The sequence below is a fragment of the Corvus brachyrhynchos genome, unplaced genomic scaffold (assembly GCF_000691975.1).
Source record: "Corvus brachyrhynchos isolate BGI_N302 unplaced genomic scaffold, ASM69197v1 scaffold302, whole genome shotgun sequence".
NCBI lineage: Eukaryota > Metazoa > Chordata > Aves > Passeriformes > Corvidae > Corvus > Corvus brachyrhynchos.
In genome coordinates, this window is record NW_008237244.1 from 5,204,096 (window position 1) to 5,228,301 (window position 24,206).

Here is a 24,206-nt window from a genome sequence, read left to right on the forward strand (position 1 = left end):
GCATTCCTGTTAAAGAGCTTCCTGTTCTCATTAGCTGGCTTTGCAACTTTTTTAAAATAAAAAGGAAATTGCCATTTAAATGTGTGTCTTATATTTAAAACTTGTATACTTAATGATCTCAACTGTTATGCTCAGCAGATGTGGGTCCTGGTGAGAATGATGCTGGCTGCTTCCTCTGGGAAGAGTGAACTGGTAGTTTGTCAACACAGCAAAGGATGGGGTAGTTTACAGAGATTGCAGAGGCTGTATTAATCAGGCTTTTTTCTTGTTCTCTGTAGTACCTTGAGGCAGAAGATGAATGTTGGAATCAGATCAAGAATTCTGACTTCAGTGGTCTTTGTTTTATCTTCACATGCTGCATAATATGAATACTAACTTGCTAATGATGTCTGGATGCATTCCAGGTCAATCTCTGATTAGTTTTAAGTAACATCTGTCACTGGCAACCAAGCTGACAGCCAACTATGTTATTTTCTTATGTAATAAATGCTTGTGTCAGCATTTAGAACGGGTTGTTTTCATTGGTTTTGTACCAGCATATTTAAATTTTAGGAAGAAAAAAAAAGGTATCTTGGAAAAGCTGTGTCTTTAAAATTTAGGCTTAGTAGGAAACTTCCATTGTGTGGGTGAGGAGTTTCCTTGACATTGCAACTGTGCAAGATAGTATCTGTAGTATTAAAGAATTAAGTCTCAGTCCCCTCAAACAAAGTTGCAACTTGGCAGTGAAAACTTTTAATCTTTGCTTGGGCAATACCAAAAAATTCTAAATTCATGGAGAAGTCTCTATTCCAATCCCCTCATCAAAGCAGTTTAAGTTAGAATGGGCTACTCAAGGCCTTGTCCATTGCATCTTTAATAGCTTTAAGGCTAGATCTGTCTGGGCAGCCTTTCCAGTGAATGATCTCCCCTCACTGGTGGTCAAATCTTAATTACTTTATGTAAAGTCGTCAATATGAATGCAAGCAAGACTTCCATGCCAACTGTTTGGTACAAGCAAACAAAATGAGTGGAATTTTTTGTTCTGTAATTTTCAAAAGGTTAGTGTAGCTTTATTTCTTCTGCATATTATTTGTTCTGTGTTTTAAGTGTCAGGAAAAAAGCTTTTTGAATGATAATGCAAGGTCTGTATATGTAGAGTCCTCTGAGCAAAGAAATGTAATGGCCAAATTTTCAAATTCTGAACACGTGCATACTGGTTTTTGCTCTCCGGTAGGAATTAGCTTCAGAATCATACAGTTTTGAATCCTCTGAACTTAAAAGGAATTAAAACTCAACAATTTTGTGCTTTATTAAATAGCTACTGTAAAAGAGATGAAGAAGCCAGAAGATGTTGCAGGGAAAATAAAGACATGAGAATCCTCAAACTTCACATACGTTACCATCATGTTGAAAACTTCATTGTGACTGTTTTTGTAAGCTAGTATCTTTACTACTAAGGTGAGTTGAAAATGTGGATACAACTAACTTCTCCAGTTAAACATTTTTGATGATATGTTGATTTTAAAGCTCTTCTAGCTACAACACAACAGGAGATTTCAAACTTGCAGGCTGGAAAGGTAAGGGTGTTTAGTAGGTTGTTTTGCCAATGAAGTGAGATTTTCTTTTAGAAAAACCATTATCTGTTCTCAGAAAAGGTTAAGAGTAATTGCTGGTAAGATAGCATTAGTTTTTGGGATGGTAAAAGTTTTTTCCCCCTTAGTGAACATATAAAAAGTATCATAAAGCTTGTAATAGCAGAGGTCATAATTAAGGCATTTAAAAATGGTCTTCTGTTTCCCCTGTAGCTGATTTGTATTTCATTTAAAGCCAGATTAGAATTTATGAGTACTTTAGGTTAATCCGAAATGTTTGATTGGTAGGCCAAAAAAAATTATTTTTTCAAGGTCTATACAGAGAAGAGCTGTACCCCGAAGTATGTACAGATGCACTGAAGCATAGGAAAATTGGGAAGGGATGCCAGTACATCAGTTAAATAATACGGTTAATAGAACAGTTGATTCTTAGTTTATAGCTGTTACCTGGTTGGTGTTTTGGGTTTATGTGTGTCTGTCTGTCTCTGTTCCCCCTGCCTCTCCAGACTGGGCATTATATTCTGCTTCTGCCTGAATAGGTGGTACAGGTGCATGGTGTGGTGACAGCATTTCCTGATAATTGGGTTTTATAATATCAGATGTTTAGTAATTTGGAGGCACTGTATTTCCAGTACAAAGGACAAATCAGAGACTGTCTATAATTAACATGGCTTGAAATACTGTTCTTCCTTTTTAAGTACCATCCATATAGTAAAGAGTAACAAATGAAATGCTACAGTTTGTGATGTTGATATAAAACATAGCAAGTTTCCTTAGTTGTGCCTTCTCTGAAGTTGCTTTTGCTACTACTGTCCAAAAATTCTGATGTAACGGAGAACAGTTTCTGTTGTCAAAAACTAGAAATAGTGATCGCTATGAAAGCACCTTGAGGCATTTAGGGAAGGTCTAACTGGACAGTCTGATGACCATGCTTAATCCCAAAGGAATGTGCCAGTGTGTTCAACAGAGCGGCAAAATAGTTTAGCCGAGAATGGATACAAACCTGCCTCACCTAGGTGCCAGTAATAAAAAATACAAATGAGTGAATGGAATAACTGCAAGTCAGTCTTGCAGCATGCACCATAAGAAAATTCTCTGCAGAAGTATCTTTAGGTAATATTTAACTGTTTAGTAACATTCTAAATTATTCTGGCTGTGAAGTATTTTAATCAGGGACTTTTCATATATAGTTTTGAGGTCACAATTTCTGTGCACGTGCAAACTTAAGACATCACACATGCAGGACAAAATTGCCCAACACTGTACTTCTTTTCTGTAAGTTTTTCTGTAATTCTTAAAGTTGACTTTTTTTTGTGACGTAGGGAGAAGGAATTTGATGCTGCTGGGGAAAACAAAAATCTCTTTCTGTACCCTAGCTGCCAATCTTTTAGAGGGCAATTAATCTAAACACATCTGCCTTTTTTTTCAGAATTGCTTTCTCAAGACATAGTACACAAATAATTGCTATTTGCATATGTGTATATGAAAACCTGAAATTGTTATGAAGTTAGCCATCTGTTTTGGAGATGGACTACTTCATTCTGTATGAAATGGTAAAGTGGTGATCACCAGAATTCTGATGTGATACAACTATTTATTGAAGTGCCTTAGTTGCTGAAATAGATGGGAATAAATTACCTAGATACTTTTAAAATTTTGCTTATTGGTATTTACTGCAACAATAATTCGGTGTCAATAGTATGTAATGCTGGTGTAAAATTATTTTCTGGGTTTAAAACAACCCTATATTGTGAACTTTTCACTTTCATCACATTAATTTTTGGCAAAACCTTTTTTTTCACATGTCAAAACAGGTATGCATTGCATACTTTGCATCAGTGGAGAAAAGTAGCATCAATATTATAAATGATCCTGATTTAGTTCTGTAACTGAAAGAATATTTCATTGTAATTTAAAATTGTTTTCCCAGTGACGAATTTGAATTCTTCTGCGTTCGTTCTTTAGCAGATACTAAAGCTGGAGGTGAACAGTGTGGTATCTTATCAGCTTTCTGGCAGACAACCATACACTGTTAAAAAATGAACACACATAACCACCATCTCCAAACAGGGTAAGAAATTACACTCAAAATGTGTAATTTCTTGTATATTTGATGGAATCAGTAACTGAATAATGTAGCTAAACACATGAAATTTGAACTATGTATAGCATGTCAACTAATATAATAAACATCAACTACATAAAATATCCACTAGTTTTATCATGAAGGCACTTTTATTTAAAAGCAAAGCAGCATTAAACATAGATACTGGGCCAGGTCCTTATTTGTGACTATTCATTCTGTATGTGTAAAGGAATCAAAAGTCATTTGAGCCTGATGAAAGCCTGAGGAAAATGAAAAGTAAGAAAAAAGTACACCTCACCCTGCCTTCTGCCATCCAGGGTGGATAGCAAAATGAAATCTTAACAGGTTGTTGCTGCAAACAGTTTCTTGATTACTACAGTTACTTTAGGATGGATAAACCCAATTATAACAGGTACAGCTAGAGTGCTTAATAAATTCAAGAGGTGTGTAGCTAGAGAGGTAATGGCAAAGTAACAAGAAAACAATGTTCATAACTGCTTGAAAGCTTAGTGCAGTGTTTGGACACTGTTCATCATGTAAGCTTAAGCAAATGTGATTACAATATAACATCTATGCAAATATTATACAGGCATCTATTTAAATATTTAATTTTCTAGCTACTGAAATTCTCCACTTTCAGCAGATTTTTTTCCATTCTTTGAAATGGGTCATTTGTTATCTGGCACTCCAGAATCAGTGCTGATTCCTGCTCCTGTTGGAATTTTAAATATATAGCCCTGGTAAAATTTTAGATCCAACACACAAAAGCCTTTAGGTAAAGTTTTTTTTTTTTTTTTTTTTCCCCAGTAAAAAAACCCCCCTCTTGAACAGCTTTGTTATCTCACTTCCTTAGTAGCACCAGATTCATCCTCCTCATCTTCTTCTACCTCATCTTCATCTTCTTCGTCCTCCTCTTCTTCATCTTTTCTTAGCATTCTGCGGGAAATCTGCTAAAACAAAAATCAAAAAAAGGGATAGCAACTGTTTGTTCTCTGCAAACAAAAACCAATTCTCCATTGGCATTTTCAGTCTAAATGTTTGTAGGGTTTTCATTTGCAGGAGGCGGTAAGTTGCTTATTTATTAACCCTTTCTAACGTGCACGCCACTGGAAAGATACATGACACAGAATAAAAATACCGTAATGATTTTTAAAAGCTAAAAAAACCCCTGTAAGTCCTTGACAACTATTACAGGATAGGGAAAATGGTATTTTGATCCAATTAATGCTAGAAATTGAGATACAAATCAGTTTTTTCTTGGGTTGGCTGTTGAAACAGCAGGCTGAAGATGAGTATTAAGTAATTTTATCTTGAAGACATCAGACCTCTTACATTAAAAGCTCAAAACTATGCTGCTCTAAGCTTTTTATTTTTGTTTTCAAGAATGAATTAGACAAACTGATTAAAAGAGTCTTGATTCATAGATGAATTCTTTGCCTGCCCTGCTTGCCTTCAGAGTGACTCCTCTGGTTCATCAAACATTTAAAAACAAGTGCCAGCTGCCAAGCTTTCATCTCATTTGACAGATTTTGCAGTCTGTACTTTCTTCTAACGAGGGCTCAATCTAATTCCTATTGAAGATAGATTCTTCACAGACAATGCAACATTTACAATTTAAAGAAAGATATATGGGGGTTTTTTTCTTTCCCCATGAGAAAGAGAATGTTGAAGACAGTTATCCAAGTCATCTGGAATGCTTTTGAAAAATTATTTCAGGTTCAGTAGTTCTCTAAGGGCATCTGCAGTTCTAACTGTGGTTGTATTTTCTGTGTCTTCTCACATACAGTGATATAATAAAACTCCTGTACTGAAGAAAAATCTTGCCCTTTTTTTTAAGCAGCCCCCTATTTTAAAAGTCCTTAAATGCTCATTATTAAACTGACTTCTGAGATGTTATAATTCATATTGCCATGAATATAATGTAAGGTTTTTTGTGTGTGCATAAAGCAAACTGTAGCATTGAACTTCTGAAAGCAGTAAAGTTCTTAAATCTTGTTGATGCTCACAAAATACATAATTTAGCTTGAAGCAAATGCTTGCTTACAAATTCCTGAACGCAACAGAAAATTGAGTTAATCATTGGATGAAGCTGGGTTAACTTGAGTTGAAATGTCTGAAGTAGCAGTCTCTCATTCTGTGAAAGAAGAAAAACACAAATGGCACTGATTTGTAATTGGAGATAAAGGAATGCTGCAGATTGAGCCTGTTAAGGTAGCTTCATTTCAATGGGATAGACTAATTTTCTACAGTTTTTTTCTAGTTCAGAGCATCTGAAATTCTTCAGCAGAACTTGTATCATGTTTCTGAAGAAAAGCTCCCCCTTACCTTTTCCTCAAATAAGAAGTGTTTTGGCTTTACGTCTTTTTTCTGCTCACTACTCAAATACCTCTGACCATGCAGCAATTAACTGAATAGTATATTAAATATTATCACTAGTGGTGCTAAGATGGCTATCCCTAAGAATCCACCTGGATCAGGGAAGGAAAGTGAGAAAAGAAATTACACAGTTAAACCACGTTACTGTGCCAAAGAATTAAAACACACCAGTACTGAAATTTAATTTTTTGTAACTTAATGCAAAAAAAATAAAAATTGTTGATCATAAATAATTTTATGTAAAAATTAATTCTATGAGTTGCATGTAGGTGATGACTGTCCTTGCTTAAGCAGTTCAGCGCCATGTTTCACTGCAGATGCTACTACAGAAGCATGGCAATTCTCATGTCTTAGTGTTGGAACATTCGGATGTGGACATTTTCAGTAATGGTTAAAATGATCCTGTGCTGTCCTACAGAGTCAGTGCAAAAGTTTGTTGATATACCAACCTGAATCAGTAAACCAAAACGCTGAGGATAAATTGCCAAGTAAAGTGTAAAATGAAGGATGTAGGTCTTTGTGAAAAAATGAATCAAGCTCAAGGAGTACTTTAGATTTTTAACATACAGGTAACACAGAAAGTTAGTCCACAGAACCAGAAATACATTCAAGGATGGTATGTATTATATCCTCTGAAAAGACCTGAATTGTGTTACTGGCACACTTCATTCCATCTGGTATGCAGTGACTTCCAACACTGTCCCTCACCTACAGGTTAGTGTTTGTGTGTGTGTCTGTCCTCCCCTGCCCCACAGACTTAGGCCGTGTGATTGTGTGAACTGCTTAGCACATTATTTATACCGCTTTACATTGGAAATCGCAAAGTACTGCATTACAGTCAGTAAAGGATTACTGTGTAGCAGGAAACTAGATTTGTGAGAAACTCCAGAGTGAAAGATCCACACAAAAGATAGAAAAAGTCACCTGAAGGTTTTTCTGAATACAGCATTTTTTTCTCATGAGATGTTTGGTGGTTCCAGAGATTAGAGCGCTTAGTGTAACTCAGCACCATGCTATTTGCACAATCAGGAAGGGCAACATGGGGGGGGTATGTGGAACAGGCTGCCCTTTCTTCACTGCCCTATGGTGACTGCATTAGTAGGGTGTTCCACCCCTTTTTTCTGCCACATGATCCTCCTCTGCAGATACACTGCACAGCCAAGTAAGATGACATTATTTTGAATTGCATTGCAGTTTCCCTCTAGGTCTAGGTGACTTTCTGTTCTTTTCAGGTAAGTGAGAGGTTATGAGAACACTAAGACCCAAAGTTATAATTAAGACAGCAGTCTAAGAAAAGAGAAAGGTTAACTTGCAAGTTAGTCAAAATGGAGTCCCACTCCATCTCTGGGAGAAATCACAGTGTACATACACTCAGTTTTCTGTTGTTTTTTGTTTTTTCTCTCTTATGTTTTCTGAAGTAGCCTGAACATGAAATTTGCTTGAGTGATAGAGAGGACTGGTAAGTTACTCAGTCAAGGTAGTACTTCATGCACTGCCTCACTAAGTTGTATCTCTTCAGATGACACAATTCATACTTTCAACAACAGAACAGCTCAACTGTAGTAACTGATCCATTCTGTGTTGAGAGCAGAGGTGTAAAGTGTGTATTAAGTCAAGAAAAGTTTTCCTTACTACTATATCAATGCATTATTCTATTCAAAGAAGAAAAGTAACATGCATACATTTTAAACGTGGCTTTGTCTTTAACTTCAACACTGGTAAGAATCGTCGTAGTTACAGGATTACAGTTGCAATAAATTAAAAATAACTTCGCCATTTTGCAATGTCTGCAAGTTTACTGCTGTAAACAAGTGGCAAAGATATTTGCAAGGTAGCTGATCCAAAAAGAGTGGCACTGTCTTCAACTGTTTCACTCATTTTCAGAGTATAAAAGGAGAGGTCTGTTGGTCATAGGTTTGTTCTGCTGCTAGAAGGTATCACTACTCTGAATTAGGATCTGGTAGTCCACACTCTAGAATCTGAATACTAAGAATATACAAGTGTATTTAAAGAATGTTTCTACTCTTTCAAATAAGCTCCCAGATGTCTTCTCTGCAAGATGCCACAGTTTGTTAATGGAAGACAAAGTATCACTGGAAATGGCATTTGTCAAAAGTAAGCAACACAGCTTTAAAAGCTGAGGTTTTTTTTCCTTCAATGATAAAGCTGGTATTGATACCCTTGAAAGTTTCTTCACCCTTCGGATGGTCCTGAACTGAGTAAAGACAGTGGATCCATGTGCATTAGTGTGTTGCAACAATTAGCTAAAAGATTATCTTAAGTATAGCTTTAATACAGTGATTTAGTATGTAATTTTTCTGTCTTACCTGTACTGTTCTCAATGAAGATTTTGAGGAGCCAGTTCTTTGCAGGGGGGACTTGGAATTTGCACGAACTATGTCTAAGCGAGACTGATAGTCTGGTGGATAAAGTGAGCTCCGAAAAACCTAATCAAATGGAGAAAGCTGTGACTTGGATGCTTGCAAGCTAAGAATCACCAAGACTTGAAGCTAGCAGAAATGCAGCATTGGACAATGAAACCTGATCTAAAGATGTGCATCAGCTGTAGTTTGGATTGATCACTTTTAGCTGAAACAATGTCCTTGCTTAAGCTGAGACACATCACCATACTTATGTGGTCAAAGTACACATTCTTCAGAGATTTGAGGGCATTTACACAGGGAAAACCGCAATGGTTTCCCACCAACATATGTAGCTGAGTTTCAGGCTGAGCTAGAAGTATGAACCCCAGCAACTCCTTCAGGGGCTCTCTATTTCTTGCAAAGATGAACTCTTGGCCTCTTCACAAGCAAATCCTTGCTGTCGGTCACAACTGCATCAGGAAAATTTTACTTGAAATGTACAGGAGATGTACAACTCAAGAAAAATTTGGGAAACCTCTTAGAATACAGGGGAGACCATAACATCCATTATATTTTCAAGTTATTTCAATAACTAATAAAGCTATTTGTGCAAGACTTTAAGTCAAGAAGATGGTAAATTATGGTCAGTATTTTTATGAAAAGTAAGTAATTGTCCAAGTAACAGGAAATCTAAAATTATATTAGAAATTTGGTTGTGAAAGACGAAGTATTGACTTAAAGGAGATTTCTGAATCTGGTGACATCATAATTGTGAAACTAGAATAGTACAAAATTGCCATGGCATAGTTTATATTATGTAAAATTACCAAGTAGTCTCAAATATGACTGTCACTGAAGAATTGTGGTTTTTAAAGTCTTGTGCTAACTTGATTCTGAGCTATATCATAGACAAAATTATGACTGGGAGGATTTACAAAAAAAGACTGAAAATGATCCAACTTTTTTGACAAACATACATACACAACACACATTTCAATGATATTAAGTTTAAAGGCCCAATATCCAGAAGAACTGCAATAATGAATAAAGGACTGAAAAGCATGTCTTGGGAAAGAGAAACTATAATTCAAGTAGAAAAGAAAGTGTGACTTGAAGCAGTTAACTGCCACAGGGCAAAAAACCCCAATGGAGTAAATAAAAAATGTCTCTTAATTCTAGAACAGCCTAATAAAAAATGACTAGAAGATGAAAACAAGCAAACAGAATTTAGGTTAGAGAGAGATCTTTAATGCAGTAATTAGTCTTTACATCATCTTATCACAGCAGTGTAAGATTTTTTCTTTGTGCATCTTTAGAACAAGATTCACTGGAGAAGTGTTCTTTAAAAACTGTGATTAGCTGAGCTTGGAGTGGCAGTAATTTTGTGAGTCTCTTTTCTGTATTTTATGGAAAAGATTAGATTGCCATTGCAGTTGCTCTCTCTGTTCTGAGATTATAAACATGTATGCTCTTACTGAAAAAGTGCTAAAAAAAGGCTTGGTATACATGCGGTTGTTCTGGGAGCCTGAAATATTTGTTGCATTTTTCTGCATTGGACATGTGTAGCCCAACTCTGAAAACTGTTTTTTATATAGGAAGTGAACAGAAAAGCAGATCTTAATCACTCTTACCTCCAAATCTTCATTTTCATCAATATTTTGGATGTTTTGGTAGGCAGCAGTATATATCTCTAAAGCTTTCCCATGGAACAACATTTCAATAGTTATAAATTCAGAAAATATGTTCTGAAAGCAAAAGAAAGATTTTCTTAATGGAATAAAGTACATTTCCACTTCAAAAAATTACTGTATTCTGTGTTTGGTATTTATATGATATAAATAACTGCATGATACTTAGTACTTTTAAATAGTCAGACCTGAATTTTAAAAATTAAACATATATCCTGGCTGGGCTATCACTTATGCAGTTATTATTTCATAATAAATTTTAAATAAATACTTTGAAAAGGAAAGAGGAAATGTATTAGGAATGACATGTCTTACGGAAAAGTCACTTGATAATCTCCAATATGTATTCACAAGATGTAGTCAGTCAGAAGTTTTGCTGTTTTGAAGACAGTCTTTTATAACAGGTTGGGGATAAATTATCTGTAAATTCTATACATATCTATAATTTACAAATCTGTGAAATATTCATGAATACCATGAGATTTGCATTTCAGTGAATACTGAATGTTGCTAATCTTGCCCCTGACTAACTATAGTAATTTTATTATGCAAGATGAAATGAGAGCACACATACTTTGATGTCCTTTATTTTCTTTTTCTCAAAATTATCAATGGTTTCCTCTAAGTGCCGAGTTGTTCGAGTAGTCTCCAGTGTTGCTCTGTGCAGTTCATTTTCAGCCTGGTAAAGTAACACAAAGGCGAAATCAGTCTTGTATTTGATACAAAGCTATTTGCTGTAATTTCTATGAAAACATTTAAGTCTGAGTTTTCAAACCAGTATCTGTGTTACAGTATTTGAAATCTGTAGCTTAATGAACATATAAAGATGCTTTCTACATTGTTGTGACTTTGATGTGAAACATGAAAAATGACCAGCTGCAGCCAGTCAGGAAAGTCCCTCTGCCCTGATTCATTTTCTGTAATAATCGTGATACTTTACTGAGCCAGCCCTGACACCCTGCTGACAACACAGTGACTGGGTTTAGGTACTTAACCCAGCAGAGGCCAGAGTGGTGGGTGAATAGGAAAGATCACCCTTTGTTTTCTAGTGCAGATCAACCTGCTGGGTCCAGAAAGAATCTTTTCCAGTATCATGTGCTGAACCTCATCTTAGTAAGTATTTATAAATTATTTAAATAGACAATTATAGCAGCAGCTGTAATTAATGTGCTTATCCTGTAAATATCTCAATCTGCAGGCTGGAGTTACTGTAAATTTTAGATTCAAAGGCATTTCAGGTATTTTATATTTTTAATATTTTTGTATTATTAAAACAACTTGTAAAAAACATCTTCAACAGGGCACTGGGGACACATCAACCAATTCCTAACACGTAACTACAAAGAATTTCTTATTTTGTTACTACAGAAAGCATTTTAGATAGCTATTTTAATTAGATATAATTATGAATTTTATAGAAAGTTCACTACCATTTAATGAAAGATATTGAAACTGTTCTCAGTAAGTCAAGTCTGAGAACTGTGTACTATTACAAATTAACAACGTATAGTTGTAAAAGCTTGCACTTGAAGTCTACAAAATTTGGGTCTAAACTTCTGTTATTTTCTGTGCATTATTGGTCAAGCACCATATACTAGTAGTAATTACAGGCTCAGTCAGTAAGTATCATCACAAATCTATTTTGTTGTGAGATTCAAAAGTAGTATATGGATCAAGTATTGTATCCTATGATCAGGTTGTAGGGTTCTTTCCATTTCTACAAAACTGCAGCGTAAGAGAGGATTTTTTTTAATGGAAAAAGACACCACAGGTCCATTTCCTGTGATCTAGCTTTTAGTGTTACATATATAGAAACCTAAGGCATAAGGGATGCTCTGTTCACTTCTTTGATTATAATCTGCTAATTTTATATTGCAGGATAATCAACTTGGAACAATCTCCTTTCAAAAGCAGCCTAAAGTCACAGACACAATTCTGCAATTACTGGGCAAACAAAATTGATAATGATCTTTAGTAGTACATAAGGTCACATGTTCATTTCTCTTTATTGATTTTGCCCAAAACACAGGAGGGAAGGACAGAAAGAAAAGAGATTTTGTGTATTTTCAATTAGTTCAATCAGTCATTCTCTGTAAGTGAAGGCAGCTATTATGCATAAGCAGCCCTTACATATATAAATACACTGTGTTATTTCTATGATAATCAAATAGGTCTTCTCAATACATCTTAAATAGATTGGACATAATTTGTGCACAGATGCTTTGGGAGAGGAATTGTTTGTTGTAGAGTGAAGTGTCTGAAGTTGCAGAGCCTGCATAGTTTGCACAACAGCAGTTTGGTATTTTCTCTTCTGAACACTCACCTGTGACTGGAAATATGAGTAAAGGAAAAAATGGCAATGTAACAATTAATATTCATGGAAGTTGACTTCCACTTTTAATATACTGTGAACTATTTACCTCAGTTATTTCAAAACATCTATGTATTTAGTGCTATTATTATGTTGTCTGAAGCTTCTGGCTGTAAGATGTACAGTTTGTTAGAGCTTTGCTAGAATTCAAGTATCCAGGCGAAAACATTTCAGGACAGCTGTATGTATTGGATGAGGGTTTAGTTATTTATTTTTGAGAGAATAAAATAAAAAGCAGGCAACCTAGGCAGACTACTTAAAAAAAAAAAAATCGATTTTGATTAATAAAAATATGTTTTTGTATTTTTAAAAATCTGGCAATGTTTTCTTTCCAAAGCTGTGCTAACGTCCCATTTGTAAGATGGGAGTGAGTACAGATCTGCTATCTGTGGCCAAAGTCGTTCACTGCTGCAACATCACAGTTGCTCAAGAAACAGTATGAAAACCCCGCAGGAGCCCAGCTGATGTGCTCTAATGTGGTAAAGCCTCTCTCAGAGCTCAAAGCTAACCTGCACAAACCTTCAAAAGCAAATGAACACATTCCTGCTCCTAATACCTTTTTATGCGCTTTGTGTCAAATCACTTGAAAATGCATTTGGTGCCTTTGTCCATGTGCAGAATCAGACTACTGAGATTTTATAACTCTTCAGGCAAAGCCTTAAGAACAGAAAACAGGTGTTACAAGAAGCTAAGTCACAGAAGGGTATTTGGGAGAAGCTTAGAAAAGAAATTAGAAGAAATGAATTAGGTGCTGGTGACACACCCATGAAATGAAATGGCAATTAGCTTGAGGGAGAAAAATGGGACCGGTCTCCCTCTGGGGAAACAGCTTACTGTTATAATTTAGTACCTTAATTCCAACAAAAGAGAACTTTGCAACACAGCTCAAGTTCTAACCCTGTGGCTAACATGCATCTGTCTTTGTTATATGAGGAATTCTAATTAGTCATCACTTGATTTAACTGATTTGATTAATATTAAATGGCAATTCTCTAGCAGAGACAAAAATAAAATGTAGTTCTCCTGTGTTGCATTTGACCAACACAGTCATTTTCACTCTTTCTACAGTCTCATGCCCCAGTCACTATAAAGATCCTGAAGATTCTGAAATAGTTGATAAAATCCAACAACAAACAGGATTGCTTAATTCCCAAGTCCAATACTAAAATGTAATAAAAAGTAAACAGCACATCATGAACCTAGTATCTGTATCATAATAAGTAAGCATAAAGGGACTGAAGTAGGATTGCCTTGATCCCGTTTATTCTGGCATTCCTTAGATTCTGATTGCTTCAAACTTTGAAACTTCAATGAGATTTCAATGGAAATTCTAATTCAGTTTGATGGAGGCTTAATTTTTACCACTGTGGTACAAAATAGTATACTGGGGAGGGTGACTAGTCTTTGGAAAGGAAGAGTAGTCTAGTTGAGTATTCTACTATCAGAAAAACAACTTTTCCTTTCATGCAGCTGGAGGAAACTCATATCCCATCTAGGTACCAGGAAGCACAATTACCGAAATGGCAGGGAGAAAAACAATAAACTAAAAAACCCACAGAAATAAAAAAGAAATTGTCTGATTACACTTACTTTCAAAAACTTCCAAATTCCTAGATGTAATCTATGCCTACCTCTCTTGAATAAACGTAACAAATAATACATAGTTTCTTTTCAATTCAAAAGTGAGTAACAAAGCAGCTGTAACTCATCATAAAGTTTAAGAAAAGATTCAAACATTGGAAACAGTTCCTCTAAGGAGCATTATTGTTACTACTACTTCTTAAATACAACAGTTTAATTCCGAAGAATTTTAAAAACTATTTCTCATAGTGACTAGAAATGCAGGATACGATAATGTGTAGATCTGACGGATTCCGCTGACGGGTCTTTTCCAGTTGAGATAATTGCTTGGCTTCTCGGTGCTTTGCTGTTAAAGTTGCTTTAAGATCATCCTGGAAATAAAATGTTTTAGACATGTTTGAAATACATCTAGGATAATACAAAATATGCTCTCCTTCATACATGCATTGCCTAGAAAACATGGACAAAACTTCTGCTTTGAACAAAAACAGATTTTACTGATCTTATTCTGTTAATTAATCCTCTGAAAGAGAAGTTAATGGGCATTGATAAAGTTTGTGCAACTCCCTATAGCACACACTATAATTTAAAATGTGGGAAGGAAAGAAAAGGATATTCACAGCTTTTCGTGAAAAGTACAGTAGGTGGTCACAAGCTGAGATCCCCAAAGCATTAAGAAGGCAGACTCATTCCTAACTTAGCAACAGAATAAATGTGGTACTTAGAAATAAAAAGCAGCATCAAATAAAGTGGCATCAGTAAGAAAAAACCCAAAGCAGGCAGCAGTCTGCTGCCCGACATGGTCTGACATAACTGCTGTCACTGCTGGCAGTGGAGCTGCTGAAGGGGCTGGAGCAGAAGTCTGATGAGGAGCGGCTGAGGGAGCTGGGGGTGCTTAGCCTGGAGGAGGCTCAGGGGGAACCGTAGCACTCTCTACAACTCCCTGAAAGGAGGCTGTAGCCAGGTGGCTACAGGTGGTGGGGTCAGCCTCTTCTCCCAGGCAACCAGTGACAGATGAGGTCATATAAGCTGCACCAGGGAAGGTTTAGATGAAATATCAGGAAATTTTTTTTCCACTGGAGGGGTGGTCAGGCATTGGAATAGGCTGCCCAGGGAACTGGTAGAATCACCATTCTGGAAGTGTTCAAAAAAGGTGTGGATATGGCACTTAGGGACATTGTTTACTGGTGAACATGGTGGGCTAATGGTTGGACTCAATGATCACAGAGGTCTTTTTCAACCTAAACAATTCTGTAGTTCTGTGCTACACAGATTTTAAGGTACCACAGGAATTCTATGGTTGAAAGGGTTAAACTGGCTATTTATATATATGCATTTAGTAAAGTGTTTAAAACCATTTGAAACAAAATACATCCAAGTAATGATGTAGCTGGAGAAGATAAAACTTAACTGATCTAGAAAAGGCAGAAACTGTTGAAAACCATTTTTGCCCCTCATTTCTAAAGGAGTAGTAGCATGTACTTCTAGGAAAACTTGTGACAATTTAAGAATGTTTATCTATCAGTCTTCTCAAATTATTGTTCATGGTATAAAACTGTGTTTTGCAAATTGTTTGACATTCATGGAATGTAAGGTTATCAGTCAAGTATTTATCACTCCATTGACACTGGTATGGAAAAGGACATTAATTTTGATGGCTCCAGTTTAAAGGAGTAGTAGTTTAGAACAAGCAGAAATACAGGCTAAAGTCTAACAAAATCTGAGGCAGGATTTGGCCTGCACTTCAAATGACCTTTTACTCTAAAAATGCCATTTCCATTTACTACTCCAGAATGGAGGGAGTTAGAGCTATTAGAAACTATCATATTGTGAAGTTGTCTGTGCCCCGTCCGTGAATTTCAGAATTTTAATGCGTGTATATCTCCATCACTCAGAAGGACATGCAACTAAGAATGTGTCTTTCAGCAAGTTTTGTGATCCTGTGACCAGATCACTAGTCAGTGACAAGCCCAAGACTGCCAAGTTTCACAGTGCTGTGTGTTCCTTCAATAATGAGGCTGTACATGAAGTTGGGGGTCAAAACATGCAGTTTCTTCCCTGTTTCTATCCTTACTACCTGTATGTCCTTGTACATAACTGTCATTTTGCTTCATCACTACAGAGACAGAGCTGTTTTCTGATAATAGAAACTACTTCATCTTCAGCCCATCAAAACTAGTTTTACTGCTCGGCTTTCAGAAGGGCATCTACGCTACCTCTAAGGTCAAAGACTGCTGAAAAGGCCCTTTGCCTTTATGAAAACCATGTGGCTGCAAGAAAAGCAATAACAGAATTTTTAAAAATTGTTTTGCATTTTAAATTTTAAAGGTAGAGAAAAGAATGTATTTATTTTTGAAACAGAACGAAGTTTTCTATCTAATGGTCACAGCTGCATGTTTAGTGCTATTCAATGACTGAGCCCTGTTAACAGCACTGACTTTCTAGGCCTATTTAAAACAATCAGATTTAACACTGTGGCTTGAAAGGTTTCTGACTTTCATGCAAAGTGTACTTGAGGATGCAAAGTTCTAGAGTTGCCATTATTAAATTCAGCAGTTTCTTTCTAGCGCAGTGACTTTGGAAATACCTACAGGGACTGGACTGTTCCCTCCTCTACCTCTGTTTTCTGTAGCAACAGCCACCATGAAACATACATCTCTTCTACCCAAAGTGTGACAAAGAATTAGTGCTACTGTGGCTGTAGTGGTGAAGCTGTGTACAAGTTTTGGATGTACAAAAGTAGGGCCCAGTTACATACATATTTTGTCTAAGATGTTGAAAAACTGAAAAGGGTGCAGAATAAACCCCAATAAAAATACTAAAAATCTGGGAAAAATGCAATTTATGGTGAAAGAATCAAGGTATACATTATTACCTAACAGAAAAAAAAAAAAGAAAAATTCATTTTACTAACATCTAAATACCTTCATCCAGAAAAAACTCAGAGCATTACAGAGCTCTTTCATCTCAGTGGAGCATATAACAAGAACCAAAGATTAGGTGAAGTCTTTCACTTAAAACAAAACACCACAAATATCAACTAACCACTAACTACCACAAACAGTCCTACATTCACCTTCACTGTTTTTAGACCAAGTTTTGGCATGTTTTTGGAAAATATGCTTTAATGACAGTCAAGAAAAAATGGAATGGAAAGGAATAGGCAATGAGATAAAAGGTACAGAGAATATAAAATTATTCACAGTCCTTCTAGGTTTTACCTATGAATTCAAGTCACATGTAAGAACTCTGGTCACCCATCTAATTTCAAATAATACAGAAATACAGCTACAGTTCATCCACCAAACAATGAGCTGGCAGAGCCTCATCACTGTACTGTTACCTGCTTTAGTCACTGAAGTTATTAAAGCAAATCAATCCTTTCTTCTGCACGTGGATCACCTTGGTTTTATGATGTCCTGTTTTACATGAAGAAAAGGAACCAGGAACAGAGTTGCCAAAAAGCAGAAAAGCGAAGATTGATATACAGAACAATGAAACAGAAAGAAATCCTCATATCCTACATTTAAGCTGTGTTACAGGACAAGAATATTGTATTCGCTTCCATTGAAGCTATTCAGCATCGCGAACCAGAACGAGTGAATGAAACAATTTTATTGCATTAGCAGATAAAGGACAGCACTACCCTGATTGACCTGAGCCTCTTCAAAGCATTTAGTAGCCATATATATTCCTTTCTGTGGGGATACTGCAACATAGTAGCACAGGACATTGATGGCTTACACCACAGAAAAAGCAACAGTTGTATTTAGACAAAGCACAGAAATACTCCTGTGTAGGTCCTGGAACAGATCCAGTAAGTAAGCAGCAGTGAGAACATCCCCTTTATAGAAAGTGCTGTAATGACATACCCTGCCTGGTTTTACTTAGCTAATGTAGGTACAGGTAAAGCACTAGCAGCTTGTGCTAGATTTACATGAGTGACAGAATTTCCTTTGTCAGTCAATATGTCCCAGTGATTAGAGATGATAACTGAAGACCAGACAGGTGAAGTTTTAACCAAGGTTTATAGTCAACGTGCAGTGGGAAAAAAATAACCATTTAATGGCCTACATCTTTAGTGAACTCTCTTAGTTCAGAGGTAAACTAGTAAAATAGTTAATCCCATCTACAGTTTAAGAATGCTCTTGTACTCCTCACTGTAGCTAAAATAAACATGCAATGCTTTCTGACATTCTGAAAGGCAAAGACCACAGGAAATTCCTTCCATTCACTGTTGCAAGCAATGACTTGGTTTCAGTTGCTTCTGTCCTCAGCATTACTGGCTATCAGTGGCAATGCACCTAAAGACAGGCTCTTCAATGCTTTGGAAGCCCCAGGCACTGCTGTAACATTTTGTGTCTCCTCAGCAACCCTACTGCCACAAACACATGAAACTTGTCTCCCACCCTTAACATGTATATCCTACAGCATATTCAGTTCTAGATCTCACAAACTGGGTTTCAGAGTGACCATTAGGATACCAGGTTTTAGGCTCTGTAGTCTACAGCTCTGCTAAGGACTACCATGGGTAGTCCTACTCAAGAGCAGGATACATTTCCTTCACAATTGTTTCTCTGACCACCAACTGAGGTAGGCTTCTCTAACCACTAAGTGAGGTTGCAGAAGGTTCCAAACACTCTACTTGGTTCTTCACCATATGGAAAGAAAACAGGAAAAAAAATATGAAAACTGCTTGCTTGAGATGCAGTGCCACAATCTACTCAAATTAACCATGATGAACACATCTCAAGATTTTTGTACATAAAATACCATCAGATAATAATAATAATTTAATATTTTGATTTATATAGATTATGGTACAGACTTATACATCAATTGCAGATTTGAGTTTGCAGGATTAAGGTATTCTCTGTATAAAATCCAAGTATTATGAATACTACTTTCATCTTATAAACTAGTATGTGCTTATTAAAAATTACTTGCTCAAGCTTATCCTTTCTGGAGGAAAGAAACTCACAGATATTTTAAGGGAATACTTCAAACCTCTATAAACACTGTTTCTAAAATATAGTGAATGAAGAGACCTCAGATTTTTGTATATCTTCAGGTCATCATGACGACTTAGCAGAGAGGGATTTAGGCTACTGCCTACTTATCAGGTTCAAATGTGTTTTCTAAATTATGAACTTTAATGTAGAGTGTAATCTGAGTTAGAAAAGCTGTTAAAGGCAGCATATTGATGACTAAGAGTCAAAGTAGTAGTAGTAATAACAATAACAGTAATAATAATATCACCATCATCATCAATATCAAACAATAATAAATGACATTATTTATAAATAAAAAAGTCTTGAATTTACACTATCCAGGAAGTTTCATACTAATGCCTTTTCTGAGCATTTGCTTGTGTTTAAAGAGCTTGAATATCCTTGTCTTCACATCAAAGCTTTTTCCTCCAATATATATAGAGCTTCAGTTCAGATGTTTAACTACATAATTAAGTTGAACTGATTACTGAAATATGAAAAATGATTACATGATTTCATATTTCATGATTACATGAAATATGAAAAATCAGAACCATTTTCCCCACAAATTAAAAGTTTTCAACTGAGTGGCCAGGACACTGAAATGTACCTTGTGAGAAAACAGGTTTTTAACCTACCCTTTTAAGTTTCACTATGGTCCCATAACATTTCAGAGGTTCAACAACCTTTGCTTCCAGCCTGTCAACCTAAAAAAGAAATCACATGATTGCTAAAATAAGCTATATCCATGGTGTGCAGAAACGGGAAACAATTAATTTAATAGTGACTCATCTTATTAGGAATTAAGTCCATATATGCTGAAAAAATACTAGGATAAAAGTTTTTAAAAATTCTGTAAAAACTACAGTCAAGCACATTAACCAAGAAGTAATTTGTTTTCTGAAGAGCTCAACCTGATTTCTAGTAGAATTCCTTTTTTCTTAATTAGATCAGGATAAATGAAACATGGAAAATTCTGAATACATCAAACTGAGTACTAAATACATCCAACATTGCATCTTGGAGTTCTGTAGCCTTCTATCTAAAGACCAGTGTATTTGCTCTACACTTACTGATAGGTTACAGACTAAGCCATCTTTGCTATCAAATATACTGTACAAAATGGAACACTTCTTAAGAATAATGGAAACAGCATCACTGGTACTGAGTGCACTAAAAATACCAATAACAGGGTGTGTAAAATGCATAAATGCTCTCACAGATGAATGGTTGTGAATTTTTGTTTCAGTTCTCCTAGTCAGAAAAACAGCTACATATGGTCAGACAGGCAATAGGATAAGACCTGCTTGTCAAATCTGACAAAACTGTCTGAGTGGCCCCAGCGTAATCTGCCAATGACTTATGGACCATGAGTGAGTCCTGTAGCCCATCGCTGCTACATCCAGATTAGGACAAGATGCATACCTCTACAAGGAAGGGACAGCTCCCTCTATACTGGTAGTCACCAGTCAGCCAAAATCTATGCCAGCAGAGCAAACATTTCTCCTTGGTACCATCTACCAGTGTGCTGTCAAACAATTTCACTTGAACTGCCAATTGAATAGAAAGGAATAGGGCAATAAGGCTCTAAACAACACACATGTTACAGATGTACCAAATAACCTGCCCATCTTGCTTACTTAACCTTCCACATGTTGTGGTACCTCACACCTCAGTATTTATATATCGAGCACTGCAGCTAAAGACCAGAAATTGATAATCCTTATAAGCTAATCTTCTCTGGTCCACTTTGTCAGCAAACAGGAAAACTGTTAAGTGACTTGATGCCCAGAAGAAACAAAGCTGAGATCATATATTTTGTTTTCAGGAGCAAAGGAGAACTTGATTTAAAAACTAAAAGCTTCTCTTTTCCTTTGCTGCTTCTGCCTTTTTTCCTTCACAGGGCAGTGTTGGTTTGCAGACAGGCATGGTAGGTGAATGTAGGCCAAATGTCAGTTTTTAAAAACACATTTAAAATCGAAAGAAGCAAAATTCAAGTTGTTACATATGTACCTCAGAATTACAGGTTCATCGTTTAATGACAAAAACAGAGAGCTCATACAGTCTGAGTTCACATTCACCTTTGGCCACAATATAAATTTAATCTTTTAGCAGAGGATTATTTGCTATTACATCAATTGAAGCATGAGGACCTATGTGTGGCTCAGCTGGAGCCAAATGTAGAAGAGCTTATGGAAAAAATAAAAATCACACACACCTTAAAGTTTCTTATTACTTCTTAAAAATCCCTCCCTAAATAGGTTGTTAAAAATCCTCACATATTTCTTGTATTTGAAACTCTGCTTCCCATATTAACTGCTTTTAAAAGGTTTTCTTTTTCCACTTTGTTCTTATGGAGAGATGACTTGCAACGCTCTCCAAAATAAGAAAGTCCTGTCTGAAAACATAAAGAATGTCAACTACTTCAGTCTCTTTTGTGAATTATAGTGGGTCTTGGCTGTTCAAAACTATAAATGGGAATTTTCTACATTCTACTAAAAGAATAGACACATACTCCAAAAACTAGTTTGAGTACACGTGAATGAATTTTTTTTTTAACCTCAGTATTTGGAATTCTGCATTGTAAGTTACAGTTTGACTGGCACCACACATAAATGTGTAAGTGGCATAAACACCTTTCTTTACACTCTCACTCATCCAGCAGAAATGTGACTATGTAGTCACATATGGTCCAGATCAAATTTGTACTTTTAGTGTTGAACTACAAACTTATGAAATTGACAGTGTTCCCTGACAGCACCTCTTCAATACTATTTCTGATAATCTCAGCAAAAGGAAAATGACTGACTTTACCTCAGCTGCTGCTAGACAACTCAAGTCAAACAACTAAAAAAGAACACTTTGTTAACCATAAATCATAACCCAAAGTCTAAGACAATAAAAAAAAAACGTGCTCTCTCTCAAATACTTTGAGTGTTCATAGGGATAGTCTTGCCGACTTCAACAGGACTAATTTTAGGTAGTTTTTCAATGAAGTTATTAGGAGGGTAAATGAAGAATGCTTTGGCAGCCTGCTCAGACACTAATATATTTAGACATGTTTTCTCCTATGTTTCTCTTTCAATTGCAGAGTATATGATTTCCCTTTTAATCACAGATAAGTAACTGAAAAGTTCAGATGGCAAACACAACATGTACAGTTTTAATTTTGTACCTCTGCCTGGCGATAATCCTGAAGTCTGGAAAATTCATCTGCAAAGTTTTTCAGTCCAACTTTTAAGTTTGGTGTCTCTGTAGCTGCATATGCATATATTTCATTTACTAGAAGATCTGCTTTGTCTCGTAGTCTGGCAGTTTTACGTACATATCCAGCAAATATTTGGCACAATTCACCAAAATGTTTTTCCACATTTGAAACAGCATCTTGTATTTGTCTAGTCTGATTGTCCCTGGATACCAAAGAAAAGTAAATGAAAAATAAGAAGGGCACAAATGTTTACAACGCATACAGAAGAAAAACTATATAATTATGCTATTAATAATTTGGATATCTCGTTTCAGTGCAAAGCAGAAATTTATTCTTAAAAGAGAATGTTGTAAGTGATGTAATATGTGATTATTTATGAATGAATAACAAACAAACAAAAAAGCAGATTTACACTTAAAGATCCAATAGATGAAAACCCAAATCACAAAAATCTGCTTGGAAGTCTTCCTCCTGCAGTTAAGCCAAAGCTCACTATTACTACTGGTATTAGTTACTAACACAGTGGTAACAACTGCAGTCTCAAACAAGACTCCTGCAAGACCACCCCTTCCTGCAACAGTTTACAATCTAAACAGGCAAGTCAGTGGCTGGAGAAATTAGGCAGTAGAGGAAAAATTGGTAAAGGTATTACATGTTTTTTAAATTGTGAACAGTTACCAAACTGCTCCTGATCAGTACTACAGAGGATAAATACCACTGAGAATTAAAGAAGAAAAGTGCATGAACACAAGAGGTGAAAACTCTAATACCACTGAAAGGATATTAAGCACAAAAATTATTATCTTTTAAACTACATAAACCTAATTAATTTATGTAGTTTAAAAGATAATAATTTACAATGCCTGTATGTTTCATTATTAATGATTTAGGTAAGTCATTCCAGTAACTCACATATTTCATTTTGTACTTTGCTTTCATATTCCTATATTATTTGATGGTCATGTGAACTCATGCCAGTTGTTTTTGATCTGACTGAATCAGCTGTAAGACAATTCAGCTAACAGTACCTGCCAGATACTGGGTCCTAGGAAGTCTCTGCAGTCTAACACAAGTTACTGGTGTGAAGTACTAGAATTCTCAGCAAGAGAATTCACTCCTACTACTATCTTGGCAAAGGACAGAAACAAACACTTCCGTCATATCCTACTATCCCAATACTTAAATACCAATATTTAAACACTGACTTCGTATTGGGATACATGATGATCAGAAAAATTTGAAGTATTCTGGTACTTTGAGACTAAACAACAATGCTGTCAATTCAAATGAGGAACACCTTTACTTCAGGAAAAGTATTTCATGCCGAAGTTCTGCCTTGGGCAAAAACCCAGCTGAGTTGCTTCATGGCAAGCTGTCTGGAAGACTGTTCAAAAGAGATTCTGTTAAGGTTAAAAAAAATCCAAGGGAGTTTTCAGTCCTCCAGGACATTCTGGAGCACAGAACCACTTGAATAGCGAAGGTTTCACCTGGTGAGTAGGCAAGTAAGAATTTCATTAAGTACTAATAAAGCTGTTTTTCAAAATTAATACTACCTGATAAGATCTTCAGTAAAAGGTATATCTTTCCTATTTTCTTGAAAGGTCTTCATGTCAGAAAGTGTTTCCCTCCAGGCGGAAGCCATAATCACCCACTTTACAATTCAGATCTCACAGTACATCCATGCAACTAGTATTTAATTTTGGGACACGAAACACTACATTTTCTTATATGGGGGTGGAAGTTTTTATTCCCCCCCATTATCGCGACCGCTTAGAATTCTCTACAGAATTATTCGCGAGAGGTCCAAATAAATATCGGCAGCACATCTTAACGCCATCTCTGCATAGCACACTAGGCCTGGAAAAGTTTTGCGGCCATTACCAGAGGAAGGCAGAGGCGGCCCCCATCCCCTAAGGAAGGCAGATGCGCTGAGACGGACCGGGCCTGCATCGCTCCCCGACCCCCGCGCCA

At 36.1% G+C, this 24,206-nt stretch overlaps 2 protein-coding genes across 2 annotated transcripts in view; one reads left to right on the plus strand and one right to left on the minus strand.

Moving 5' to 3' along the window:
• Nucleotides 1-80, plus strand: part of RBM12B (RNA binding motif protein 12B) — a 6,067-nt gene extending 5,987 nt beyond the window's left edge. The window contains exon 3 of the mRNA XM_008630707.2: nt 1-80. This exon is cut by the window's left edge and continues 2,593 nt beyond it. The gene's annotated coding sequence lies outside the window, so the exon portion shown is untranslated.
• A 3,699-nt stretch (nt 81-3,779) lies between these two features.
• FAM92A1 (family with sequence similarity 92 member A1) lies at nt 3,780-22,484 on the minus strand (the record flags this gene model as incomplete). The annotated part of the gene is made up of 8 exons (XM_017730296.1): nt 3,780-4,607; nt 8,361-8,480; nt 10,028-10,141; nt 10,659-10,763; nt 12,408-12,413; nt 14,306-14,407; nt 19,666-19,734; nt 22,203-22,484. Coding segments are annotated over 8 exons (912 nt in total), but the record flags the coding sequence as incomplete, so codon positions are not given.
• Nucleotides 22,485-24,206: the final 1,722 nt, after the last annotated feature.